At 49.4% G+C, this 13,141-nt stretch overlaps 1 protein-coding gene across 4 annotated transcripts in view; it reads left to right on the forward strand.

The window, feature by feature from the left end:
* ulk1b (unc-51 like autophagy activating kinase 1) overlaps positions 1 to 13,141 on the forward strand; it is a 130,656-nt gene that overhangs the window by 97,365 nt on the left and 20,150 nt on the right. For 3 of the 4 annotated variants that reach the window (XR_005461459.1, XM_038803577.1, XM_038803666.1), the window contains exons 23-25: positions 3,720 to 3,928; positions 10,237 to 10,418; positions 11,414 to 11,532. Coding sequence is in view for 3 of the 4 variants with exons in the window: in XM_038803577.1 (XP_038659505.1) it covers positions 3,720 to 3,928; positions 10,237 to 10,418; positions 11,414 to 11,532 (510 nt within the window). In the remaining variant the exon portion in view is untranslated. The remainder of the gene's footprint in view (positions 1 to 3,719; positions 3,929 to 10,236; positions 10,419 to 11,413; positions 11,533 to 13,141) is intronic. The other variant, XM_038803741.1, reaches the window with a different exon arrangement.

The following is a 13,141-nucleotide window of genomic DNA, read 5'->3' on the forward strand; positions in this document are numbered from 1 at the left end:
TCCAAAGATTTGCAGGTTAGGTGGATTGGCCGCATTAAATTGCCTCGTGATGTCTAAAGGTTAGTTGGGGGTTACTGGAAACACGGGGACAGGGTGGAGGATTAGAGGGACTGGTTTAGCACAGTGGGCTAAACAGCTGGCTTGTAATGCAGAATAAGGCCAGCAGCGCGGGTTCAATTCCCGTACCAGCCTCCCCGAACAGGCGCCGGAAAGTGGCGACTAGGGGCTTTTCACAGTAACTTCATTTGAAGCCTACTTGTGACAATAAGCTTTTTATTATTATATTATTAGGTGTGGGTTTAAGTAGGGTGCACTTCAGGGGCCAGTATAGACTCGATAGGCCGAATGGACTTCTTCTGTAAATTCTAAATTAAACAAACAAAATCTAAATCCATTCACCCACAGTCAATCTAAAAGTGCACAGGCTCTCCTTTAATCTGATAGGATGATTCTTGGCTGTCAACCATTACTTTCTATCTCCAATATTTTTATAACTCGTAAAACGTTCAAAAGGAAAAATGCAGATGGGATTTTCTTCCCCGGTAACGGTGTCCCGGTGATAACCTTCATTACCTGGAGATGCCTGGGCAATCCTGGAGGTTGGTGAACTAACCCATGTGTCAGAATGGTTATGGGAGAGGTATTTTCAGAACCCCAAAATGTACCATGGAGTTCAACCAACCCGCCCCCCCCCCCCCCTTTAATGGATTGTTGCTTTTGAAGCACACGGCTTGGTCTCCAGGTGTGGTATTACAATTATGGACACGTGGGTTTTGAAATACAAAACAATGTTTATTCCATGAATTCAACTTAACCTTTTAAATAAATATTGGATCACTCAACACCCCTTACTTCAAAGATAACCCCAAAAATAATACAACACTAAATAATCCTTCAGTTGTTCCTTCAAACCTCCAAAAGACTTAACACCTTTAAACAGAAACACATCAGGTTAAAGACATTACTATTATGAGTTTAAATCACCCAAATGATTCAGAGATAGTCTTTCCTGGCAGAGATTACAGCAGATCCAGCTCACTGCAAACACAGACACACCCCAAGCTCTTTTCTCAAAACTGGCTTTCTCCTTTCAAAACAGCTCACAGCAAACCAGCCAGGCACTTTTCAGCTGCTCTCTCTCAAACTGAAACTAAAAGCTGAAGTGAGCTCAGTTCCCCCCACCCTCTGACATCCCTTCAGTAATATGAGCTGCTCAATTTCTCAAAGGTACATTGATTAAACATCCATTTCTTAAAGGTACTCTCACATGACAAAATGAACAGCAAGCTGAAGACATGTGTTGCAACCTCCAGAGGTGCTGATGTGATTTCCTGTTGGAGGCGGTGCAGAACGTGGCAGACTTCCTGCCAATCAGCCTCCTCCCAGTTAAACATTGAATGTCAGCCCATTAAGATGCTCAAAGAAAACCCGAGACTTCATTTCATTTGGCCAGGATATGGACAACACTGGTCAGGCAACACCTTTTGACAATCACAAGTTACCGTGACAACAGTAAGGGACTTGAGCCACGTGTATGTCCAGATCAGGTATTCACAGCCATCGCAGCACCGAGGGAGATCGTTCGGCCCACTCAGTTTATACTGGTTCCCTGGAGAACAGCTGATCAGTCCCATCCCCTCCTCCAGCCCCGTAACCCGGCACCTCTCTCGCTCAGCTGCACATCCAGTTTCCTTTTGAAATCATTCATTGTCTCTGATCTCGTGAACAGCTTTTCCTTGTCCGCCTCCTCCAATCCTGTCAACATCTTTTCCACCTCTATCAGCTGTTGGGCTGGTTTCTTCCCCGAAGGCTACTGGTTAGGTCCCGACAGTGCAGAAGGAGGCCATTTGGCCCATCGAGTCTGCACCGTCCCTCTGAAAGAGCACCCTACCCAGGCCCACTCTCCTACCCTATCCCCATAACCCCACCTAACCTCCAGGTTAATTTATCATAGCCAATCCACCTAACCTGCACGCCTGTCAAGACCTGTGGGTGGAAACCGGAGCACCCGGAGGAAACCCACGCAGACACGGGGAGAACGTGCAGACTCCGCACAGACAGTGACCCAAGCCGGGAATCGAACCTGGAACCCTGGCGCTGTGAAGCAGCAGTGCTAACCACTGTGCTCCCATGCCTCCTATCAATCCCATGGGGGTCAGATCAGAGAGTACAGAAGGAGGCCATTCAGCCCATCATGTCTGACAGTTCTTTGAAAGGGGTGTCTTATTAATCCCTTTCCCTCACTCTTTCCCCCTGACCTTGCAATTATTTCCCTGCCAAGTACATGTCCAAAGAGATCAACCCTTCAGAAACCCGTGGAATGCTTTATATCACCATCATTTAACCCTTTGAGCCGCTCTTTCATTCTGGTGTCTTCCATCCCTATGTTTGATCTTCACTTAAATTATTTTTGTCCCTAACTCCACTCCAGGTCTATCTGGAATCCCTTTGGAATAAGAGGTGTCAGCAACATTGCCTTTCTGTTTCATTCCTCTGTGGCACCGACTAACACAATCCTCCCCCAGATTAATGAACATGCAAATTCAACAGAAATCGTTGTGAAGGTCCGGGAGCTTTGATTTATATCCTGTTTGCTGTCACGGCCAGAATTAACTGCTAACTCTAACACACAGGACTCAGAGGGGTGGGTTATAAATTAGCTAAATTTAAATTCAGAACAAAGCAATTCCCTTGCTTTGGCACTTCATCCACCGTCATAAGTATTTACTCCCTCCACCAACGTAAAGGTAAAGTCACCAGAGTCCCAGATGACCATCGGCTGCTTTCCCCTTTTGAGGGGGGAGAGTTGACTGGTGGTTATTTAACCTGAGGATCACCACACCTCAGACGAGGGGCAATAACCTCAGCTGGTACGGGAATTGAACCTGCGCCAGTGGCCTCGCTCGAAACCACAAACCAGCTGTCTAGCCAACTGAGCTAAACCGGCCCCCACTGTGACGCATGGTGAGAGCCGTGTGTACCATCTACAAGATGCCCCACAGCGATTGGCCAAGGCTCCTTCGGCAGCACCTTCCAGACCCACGGCCACCTAGAAGGACAAGGACAGCAGAGCCGTGGGAACACCGCCACTCGCACGTTCCCCTCCCAGCCACACGCCATCCTGACTTGGAAATATATCGCCGTTCCTTTGCTGTCGCTGGGTTACAATCCTGGAACTCCCTCCCTAACAGCACGGTGGGTGCACCTACGCCGCATGGACCTCGGGCAAGTCTGCTGCATCTTTAGTAAAAGAGTGTGAAACTGGTCACTCAATAGAGCGGGGCGGCATGGTAGCACAGTGGTTATCGCTGTTGCTTCACAGCTCCAGAGTCCTAGTTCGATTCCCGGCTTGGGTCACTGTCTGTGCGGAATCTGCACGTTCTCCCCGTGTCAGTGTGGGTTTCCTCCGGGCGCTCCGGTTTCCTCCCACAAGTCCAAAGATGTGCAGGTTAGGTGGATCGGCCGTGATAAATTGCCCTTCATGTCCAAAAAAAGGTTAGGGGCGGTTACAGGGGTGTGAACTTAAGTAGAGTGCTCTTTCCATGGGCTAGTGCAGACTCTATGGGCCAAATGGCCTCCTTCCGCACTGTAAATTCCACAAAGAAGAGAGGTTTCTTTACCTGGGACATTCCAGCAGTCTCTGGGATCCGATGTTAATCTGAGCCGTTGGATTCAAACGCCCCAATTGTGTCGCTGTGCTTTCTCCTGTCTTTTTGCAGTTGGCTCCTCCAGTTCGGTGAGTTCAGTGGGCTCCAGCAGCGGCCGTGTATTCCAGTGTTCGCCAGCCGGTCCCAGTGCAGAATCTTCTCCCGCGCTGTATGAAGGCCCTTCGAGCCTCAGGTACATGTACCCGGAGAGCATCGCAGCAAACATAGAGGCAATGGTCACCTTCGAAGCACCGGATCTACCAGAAGAAACGCTAATGGAGGTGAGTAAAAGATTTTTAGGTTGTAGTTAAAACGATGATGCAGGTCAACAAGTAGAATACTCAAACAAACTTCAATCTTCAAAGCGAAGCACGGATGTTATGTTGCCTAATTTTTATTCCAGTGTATTTTCTGCCGGTTGATTAGTGTTGCCCCCCCCCCCCCCCCACATTCGCCTCCCGGACTCACTGACCCACAGTTGCTTGTGGTCTGACAGGAGCTCGATTTTAATAACCAACGTTCCTTGTTTTGTCAAACCCGCCCATGGCCTCGCTCGGCCCTCACTCTGTAAACCCCTCCAGCCCGACAACCTTCCGAGATCTCGGAGCTCGTCCACTTCCGGCTTTGTGCTCGCTCTCGATGCCCATCACTCTGAGCTCCAGGATTCTTTCCCCCCCCCCCCGAACCTCTCCCCTTGTTAACTCTCTCTCTCTCTCTCTCTTAAGACGCTCCTTGACCAAATGTTTGGTCACCTGACCAATGATCTCCTCCAATGTCAAATTCTGTTCCCTCACACTCCTGTGAAGTGCCTTGACAATGTTCCCTACATTCAAGGTGCTGTGTGGGTGCAAATTTGATTTGATTTATTGTCACATGTACCGAAGTACAGTGAAAAGTATTTTTCTGCGGCCGAGGAACGTACACCGTACGTACGTTGTTGTTGTACCGCAATTAAAGAATCTTTCGATTTGAAGTGAAACAGGAAGGAAACGTCTGAATTAACTTGGTGTTTCTATAGCACCTTTCACAACCCATTGTGCGCTATAGCTTAAAGGGTAATTGTAGGAAATGCACAGCAAGATCCCACTTACAGCAATTCTTAAAAATCCCAGAGAACCCCTGATTTTTGGTAATGTCGGCTGGGGCACCGGGGGTGTGACCCCTGCTCATCTTGAAAGGGGTGGCTGTGAGACCTTTCACCTCGAGCAGAAAACCGTCGCTTCGCCCCCTTTGCGTCATCTCTTGTTGGCACCATTGATGGTTCCCACCTCAGTGAGTGGGGGAGCACGTGTCGCCAGGGGAGAGGGGTGATCAGCGGCCCCCACCCATTCCCAGCTCCTGTCTACAGCAAATAGCGGAGGTAGGAATCTAAGCCGCAAATTGGTGCAAATCCACGGAATCAACCTGTGTCCCACCTGGAGTAACCCGGTGGCTAATGTGTTCTGGTCAACAAGACCCCGGCCAAGATCTGAAACAAACGATCCAGTCGCTTATCTCAGTGTTGTTTGTGGGAGCTTGCTGTGCCGTCTCTGGCTCCAGCATCTTTAAAGTTGGCGCAACAGACTGGTAACCCCCAGAACATCAGTTCAAGTACCGTCATGGCCATTTGAGAATTTGAATTCTGTGTGTAAAGAGATTTGGAAATAAAATTTGCTTTCAGCAAAAGTGACCGTGGATTGTCTTAAAAACCCCAACTGGTTCAGTTCTATCTTTTTGGGGAAGGTTGCCTGCTGTCCATACTCGGTCTGGGCCAAAGGTGACTCCAGTCCCCTCACCCCTGTGGTTGACTCGTTGGGGGCGATTCTCCGAGCCCCGCGCCAGGCCGGAGAATTGCCGCAACCGCGCCACGACGCCCTGACACCGGCACGCGATTCTCCGAGGTGCGGAGAATCGCCGGCATTTGCGCCGGCGCGGCACCGGCCGCGGGCCGCTGGAATTGGCAGGGCCGCCAATTCTCCGGCCCGGATGGGCCGAGCGCGCGGCCGGCCCCTGAGCACCGACGCCATGTTGAGTCGGGGCCGGCGCGCTAAAGAAGTCCCCCGCGCAGGTTGGCGCGGCCCAACTGTGCATGCGCGGGATGGCGCGGCGCCCATTTGGCACCGGGAAAGGAGGCTAGAGTGGCGTGAACCACTCCAGCATCGTGCTGGCTCCCTGTGGGGGACATATTAGGTCGTACCCGGGCCTGGTTCGTGCCGTCGTGATACGCGACGGCGTTCACGACGGCGCAAACACTTGGGCTCCATTTGGGAGAATCCCAGCGTCCGCTGATGGATGTGGAGTAAATGCCGGCCTTACCAATGAGGCCCATTTTCCCAAGAAAGAATAAACAGGTTTTTAAAAGAAGGCTCGCAATGCAGCTGACTTATTCTTGCTCAAAGTTGCATCTCTTCACGCGCCGGGACCTGTCCTCTGCAGGGAAAAGGAACATGTCCAGGCATTGAGCCTTTTTTGAATTAAACAAATCACCGGCGGGGGGGGGGGAATAGTTCCCTGGTGCGTTCTCCATGGCAACTCCTCAGCCAATCAGAGTTGACTTGCTAACTGATCAGCACCTTTTCTCATACAGTATAAATTGTTGACAAAAGCAAATTACTGCAGATGCTGGAATCGGAAACAGAAAACAGAAGATACCGGACGGTACTTTTCCCCGGAAGAGTTGGGGGTTTTAGATGGGCAGCAAGGTTGGTGCAGGCTTGGAGGGCCGAAGGGCCTGTTCCTGTGCGGAGATTTTCTTTGTTCTTTGTCAGCAGGTCAGACGGCATCGGCGGAGAGAGAGAAGGGGGCTAACGTTTCGAGTCTGGATGACTCTTTGTCAGAGTTGTAGAGAACTGGAAATGGGGTCAGATTTATACTGTTGTGGGGGTCGGGGGTGGGGGGGGGGGCATGGACTGGTGGATAAGGGCCAGCAATAGGTGGAAATTGACAAAGATTTCATGGATAGAAAGACAAAAAGGGAATGTAAATGGAGATTAAGGCAAAGGAGGAAGCTGATGGTGGCTGATAAAGAGATTAGAATGTGTTTGTGCCCAAACAAAAGTGAGCAGTGTGTCAAAGGGAACAGGGACAAGTGAAGTTTGGGAGGAGGATGGGGAGGGACAATGGTGAGGGAGAAACGGATCGATGGAAGAAATGAAAATAAATTGACAGAGATAAAAATGGGGTGACGGTGGAGGAAGCTGTTGAACTCGATGTTAAGTCCGGAAGGCTGTAACGTGCCTCGTCGGAAGATGAGATGTTGTTCCTCCAGTTTGCACTGGGCTTCACTGGGACACTGCAGCAGGGCCAGGGTCGGACAACATGAGATAGCTTTCGTTTCAGTATAAATTGTTGCTCCCTTTAACATTTGATATTCTTGAAACTGCACTGATGAGTGTAGGGTGAAAAACTTCGACAACATATCTCTTTTATCCAGCAGTATGTATGATTGCAGCTTATTGCTCACATCCTGCCAAAGGCACTGCCTGGCTTTCACCTATTGGAGAGGATGTCAGGGATAGACGCTGACTTCATAGCAATATTAATATTTCAGAGAAATAGCTCTTCACCTTGGACACTTCTTACCAAAGTGTAGCGACCTCTCTAATTTCTGATGTGTAGCAGCAGCTGACTGAGGAATTTGTCGTGCGCCTGTCCCTGCCATGACAGATGACTCTGCCTCCCATTCACGCCAAAGGAAAGGTTTAGGAGACCCGCGGGGAACTGTGACCTGCTGATTGCTGGGGCTTTCCATTTTTATCGAGGCGCGGGCTCTTTTTCCGCCTTAGTTTGTTATCTGGCAGCCGCCCGCTGCAGAGGGGGTGGGTAGTGTTGGCGTGACCCTGGAGACTCAGCTTGGCAAGGCTGACGAAGCGTTTGCTGACACAGCCCCTGAACCTGGTTGGAATGTCTACTGGTGCTGCGGTGTAAGGCTGTCTCGGCGGGAATAGCTGCCGGTTGGAGGAGCTGATTTCGAACCCCCTGTGTATGCGTCAGGGCCACAGTGTCAGCGTCAATCATAGAGGCGCCAGGCAGCTCACAACTGAGGAACACAGGCCCCAGCCGCATCGCCACAGGGACACTCCGATATGCACAGGCAGCTCGATAGATGTGAACTGTTTTGATGAGTCTGTGTTTCTCCCTTCTCCATCCTGCAGCCAGGTTCCAGGGTCCATCCTGCAGCCCATTCAAACACTTTCCTTACAGTGGACGCACTGAAAAAAGGAAAGACTTGCATTTTTATAGCAACCATCACAACCTCCCAAAGCACATGGTATAGTGGATGGGAGGCAGTGAATGGGAGGCAGAGTCATCTGTCATGGCAGGGACAGGCGCACGACAAATTCCTCAGTCAGCTGCTGCTACACATTAGAAATTAGAGAGGTCGCTACACTTTGGTAAGAAGTGTCCAAGGTGAAGAGCTATTTCTCTGAAATATTAATATTGCTATGAAGTCAGCGTCTATCCCTGACATCCTCTCCAATAGGAGTGTTTGGCAACTAAACTGCACACAGCTCCCACGAAAAGCAATTAATTCATCGAATTATACAAATTTACAGTGCCGAAGGAGGCCATTCGGCCCATCGAGTCTGCGTCAGCCCTTGGAAAGAGCACCCTACTTGAGCCCACACCCCCACCCTATCCCCATAACCCAGTAACCTTCTTCGTTTGGACACTAAGGGCAATTTATCATGGCCAATCCACCTAACCTGCACATCTTTGGATTGTGGGAGGAAACCGGAGCACCCGGAGGAAGCCCACGCAGATACGGGGAGAACGTGCAGACTCCGCACAGACAGTCACCCAAGGCTGGAATTGAACCCGGGTCGCTGGCGCTGTGAGGCAGCAGTGCTAACCACTGTGCCACTCTGCCGCCCTTGAATGACCATCTCATTTATTTTGGGTGAGGGACAAAACAGTGGCCCAAGACACCGTGCAGAACTCCCCTGATCGTCTTTGGAATAGTGGTCTGGGATCTTTGACATCCACCTGAGAGGGCAGACATGCAGGGTAGGTGCATTCGCCACACTAAATTGCTCCTTAATTGGGAAAAAAAAAAGAATTGGGTACTCAAAATTTATATTTTAAAAAAGACATGGGTTCAGTTGAAGGCCTTTTCTGAAAGATGGCACCTCTGACAGTGCAGCATTCCTTCAGTACTGCACTGCGAGTGTCACCCTGAATTAAGTGCTCACGGTTGGAATTCTCCGGACTTTGGGATTCCCTGTTGCTGTCGGCAGTGCAGCCTGCCCCGTTTCCTGGCGGCATGGGGGGGGGCTTCAATGGGATATCCCATTGACAAGCGACGGCATTGGAGAATCCCACCGCAAGCGATCGGTGGTGCCGAGAACCATGCGGCTGGTGGACCGTAGAGTCCACCCCCACGTCTCGAGAGTGGGACTTGAACCTACAAATGTATGGATCAGGCAAGAGAGGGTGCGAGCCACTGTGCCAAGGTTTATACCTGAAGCTGATATTGGGTTAAGGATGGTGGGGTGGCTGTGCCAGGGAGGCAGTGGCGTAGTGGCATTATCGCTGGACTAGTAATCCAGAGACCCAGAGTCAAGCTCTGGGGTCCCGGACTCAAATCCCACCAAGGCAAATAATGGAATTTGAATTCAATCAAAAAACTTTAGAAGTATAATGGTGACCATGAATCGATTGTCGTAAAAACCCACCTGGCTCACTAATTAGGGAAGGAAATCTGCCGTCCTTACCCGGTCTGGCCTACATGTGACTCCAGACCCACAGCAATGTGGTTGACTCTTAAATACCCTCAGGGATGGGAAATGAATGCTGGCCCAGCCAGCGACGGCCACATCACGTGAACGATTTAAAAAAAAAAGTTAACTACCAGCAACAAACCAGCTGGTTTAGCTCACTTGGCTAAATCGCTGGCTTTTAAAGCAGACCAAGCAGGCCAGCAGCACGGTTCGATTCCCGTACCAGCCTCCCCGGACAGGCGCCGGAATGTGGCGACTAGGGGCTTTTCACAGTAACTTCAGTGAAGCCTACTCGTGACAATAAGCGATTTTCATTTCATTTCACCAGCAGTATAAATTGTTGTGATTATTTGAAATTTGGTATTCTTGTTTTTGTCCTGAAAACATTTTTTCAATAATATTCAAGTTCCGGGCAGCACGGTGGCGCAGTGGGTTAGCCCTGTTGCCTCACGGCGCCGAGGTTCCGGGTTCGAATCCCGGCTCTGGGTCACTGTCCGTGTGGAGTTTGCACGTTCTCCCCGTGTCTGCGTGGGTTTCACCCCCACAACCCGAAAGATGTGCAGGGTAGGTGGATTGGCCACGCTAAATTGCCCCTTAATTGGCAAAAATGAATTGGGTACTCTAAATTTATTTTTAAAATAATAATATTCAAGTTCTGTACCATCAAGTGACTGGGTACAATTGATAGCAATGAAGTGCAGTGGCACAGTTTAATCCTTTTGAGTATTGAATGTCTTTTGCAATTTGCACATTTGTGAACTGCCAAAAATGTTTTTTTTTAATTTGTCAATGATTGGTGCGCTGTTGACTGCAGGGAAAATGTGTCTCTGGTGAGGGTTTTGTCGTCCGTTAGTTCTGTTAATTCACACCAATGCCTGTGTCTTTCACAGCAGGAGCACACAGAGATCCTGAAGAACCTTCGTTTCACCCTGGTCTTTGTCCACTGCGTGATGGAGATTGCCTCGGCCAAAGGAAACCCTTTTGAGATGACGTGCAGCTCAGTGACCTCAGCGTGCCAACTGCAGGAGAGTGTGGTGGTTGATCAGATCAGTCTGCTGAGCAAGGAGTGGAGGTGAGGACGTTCGGAGGGACATGTTTATTCACGGATCTGCCTTCAGCCAGCCACGCCTCACTAGACCACGAAACTTTAAACTGAAAAAACAGGAAAATTAAATTCACCACTTACCTCTTTAATTAAAATAAAGAAAAGTAATCTTTATTGTCACAAGTAGGCTTACATTAACACTGGAATGAAGTTACTGTGAAAATCCCCTCGTCGCCACACTCCGGCTCCTGTTCGGGTACACAGAGGGAGAATTCAGAATGTCCAAATTTCCTAACAGCACGTCTTTCGGGACTTGTGGGAGGAAACCGGAGCACCCGGAGGAAACCCACGCAGACACGGGGAGAACGTGCAGACTCCGCACAGACAGTGACCCGAGCTGGGAATCGAACCTGGGACCCTGGAGCTGTGAAGCAACAGTGCAAACCACTGTTCCAAATTACCACACTGCTCCAAATGACCACGTTTCAATCCTCACTCGGGTTCCCTCACTCAGGCTGCCTCTAATTTCACCGTGAGCGAAGCTTACTGAGTGTGCGCTTTATGCCTCTCTCTTATATAGAACCCAAATAACTGAGGGGGTGTGGGGGGGAGGGGGGGGGGGGGGGTGGGGGGTGGGGGTTTGGGGTGGGGGGGAACCTGCTTCCTTACATAGAAACATAGAATATAGGTGCAGGAGTAGACCATTCAGCCCATCGAGCCTGCACCATCATTCAACATAATCATGGCTGACCGTGCAAATTCAGTCCCACTCCCGCTTTCTCTCCATACCCCTTGATCCCTTTAGCCGCAAGGGCCACGTCCAGCTCCCTCGTGAATGTATCCAACAACATCATCATGAAACGCGACTTTGGCTTTCCCGTGATAATTTATGCTCGAACCCGCCCAAAGGGAGTGCAAAACCTCGGCTGCGCTCTCAAACCCGCTCATTCTCAAATGCACACGCGTGTGCGTGCACTACCTTATTCTGGCTACAATATCCCTGTGTTTTTTTATTATTGCAGCTACGCCGAACAGCTGGTTCTCTACATGAAGGTTACAGACCTCCTGTCATCAGCCTTGCACATGAGCAAGAATCAGATCAAGGCGGGCAAACTGTGCCCATCGTCAACTGTCAAACAAGGTTAGCTGACGTTTATTGAGTTTAATCCTGTTACTCACGGAGGAATCCTCGTCCAGCATTCGGAAACATTTGCGGTTTGGGATGGCTCAAGTGGAACTCGGAGTGCCAAGCCTGCCTTGGCCTTTTCGATAATGCACTCTCTGCTCTGTCTTATGAGGGAAGGTTGGACAGGCTAGACTTGTATCTGCTGAAGTTGAGAAGTGTAAGAGGAGACTTGATTGAAACATACAAGGTCTTGAGGTGTGTTGGCAGGGTGGAGGGGCTGTTTCCTCTTGTAGGAGATGTGAAAGGTCATCGGAGCTCGCAGCCAGATCAGCCTTGATCTGATTCAATGGTGTAGCAGACTCGAAGGGCCGAGTGGCCTATTCCTACTCCGGACTTGTATGTTTGTTTGTTATTTTGGACAGTGTTGGTTTGGGATGCATAACCAGAATGCATAAGTTCATGAGATATGGCGGCAGAATTCGGCCATTCGAGTCTGCTCCGCCATTTAATCATGGCTGATCTCATCCTGGCCTCAACTCCACCGTCCTGCCCGTTCTCCATAACCCTTCAACCCATTACCAACTATAAACCTGTCTAACTCCTCCTTAAATTTACTCACTGTCCCAGCATCCCCCGCTCTCTGGGGTAGCGAATTCCACAGGTTCACGAACCTTTGGAAGAAACAGTTTCTGTTTAAAACTCTGTTTTCAATCTGTGACCTTCTATCCTGAGACTATGACCCCTCGTTCTAGAATGCCACACAAGAGGAAACATCCACTCCATGCCTACTTTATCCACACCTTTTATCACCTTGTACACCTCAATTAGATCTCCCCTCATTCTCCTAAACTCTAGAGTATAGGCCTAAACTGTTCAATCTCTCTTCTTACGACAAACTCTTCACCTCTGCAATCATTCTGGTGAATCTCCTCTGAACTGCCTCCAATGCCACTACATCTTTCCTCAAATAAGGTGAACTGTGCAGAATACTCCAGGTGTAGTCTTACCAATGCCTTGTATAGTTGCAACAACACTTCCTGACCTCATACTCTATTTTTTTTAGCTATAAATGCCAACATTATTTGCTTTCTTTATTATCTGAATGCTAGTTTTCTGTGACTCATGAACAGGGACCCCCCTCCAGATCCCTCTGGATCAGAGTACCCTGAAGTCTCTTCCCAGTTAGATAATAATAGCTGGTTTAGCTCAATGGGTGAGACAGCTGGTCTGTGATGCAGAGCAAGGCCAGCAGCGTGGGTTCAATTCCCGTGTCAGCTAAGAATTCTGAATTCTCCTTCTGTGTACCCAAACAGGCGCTGAATGTGGCGACTAGGGGCTTTTCACAGTCACTTCATTGCAGTGGCAACGTAAGCCTACTTGTGACAATAAAGATTATTTACATTTACATAAGTTGCCTTTCCATTTTTCCGACCAAATCGAATGACCACTGTTATGGGAGCGGTGTTTTCAGAACCCCAAAATGTATCATGGAGTCCAACCAACCTCTCCCTTTAATATATTGTTGCTTTTGAAACACACGGCTTGGTCTCCAGGTGTGGTATTACAATTATGGACACGTGGGTTTTTAACACAAAACAATGTTTATTCCATGAATTCAACTCAA

The sequence above is a fragment of the Scyliorhinus canicula genome, chromosome 1 (genome assembly GCF_902713615.1).
Source record: "Scyliorhinus canicula chromosome 1, sScyCan1.1, whole genome shotgun sequence".
Lineage (NCBI taxonomy): Eukaryota > Metazoa > Chordata > Chondrichthyes > Carcharhiniformes > Scyliorhinidae > Scyliorhinus > Scyliorhinus canicula.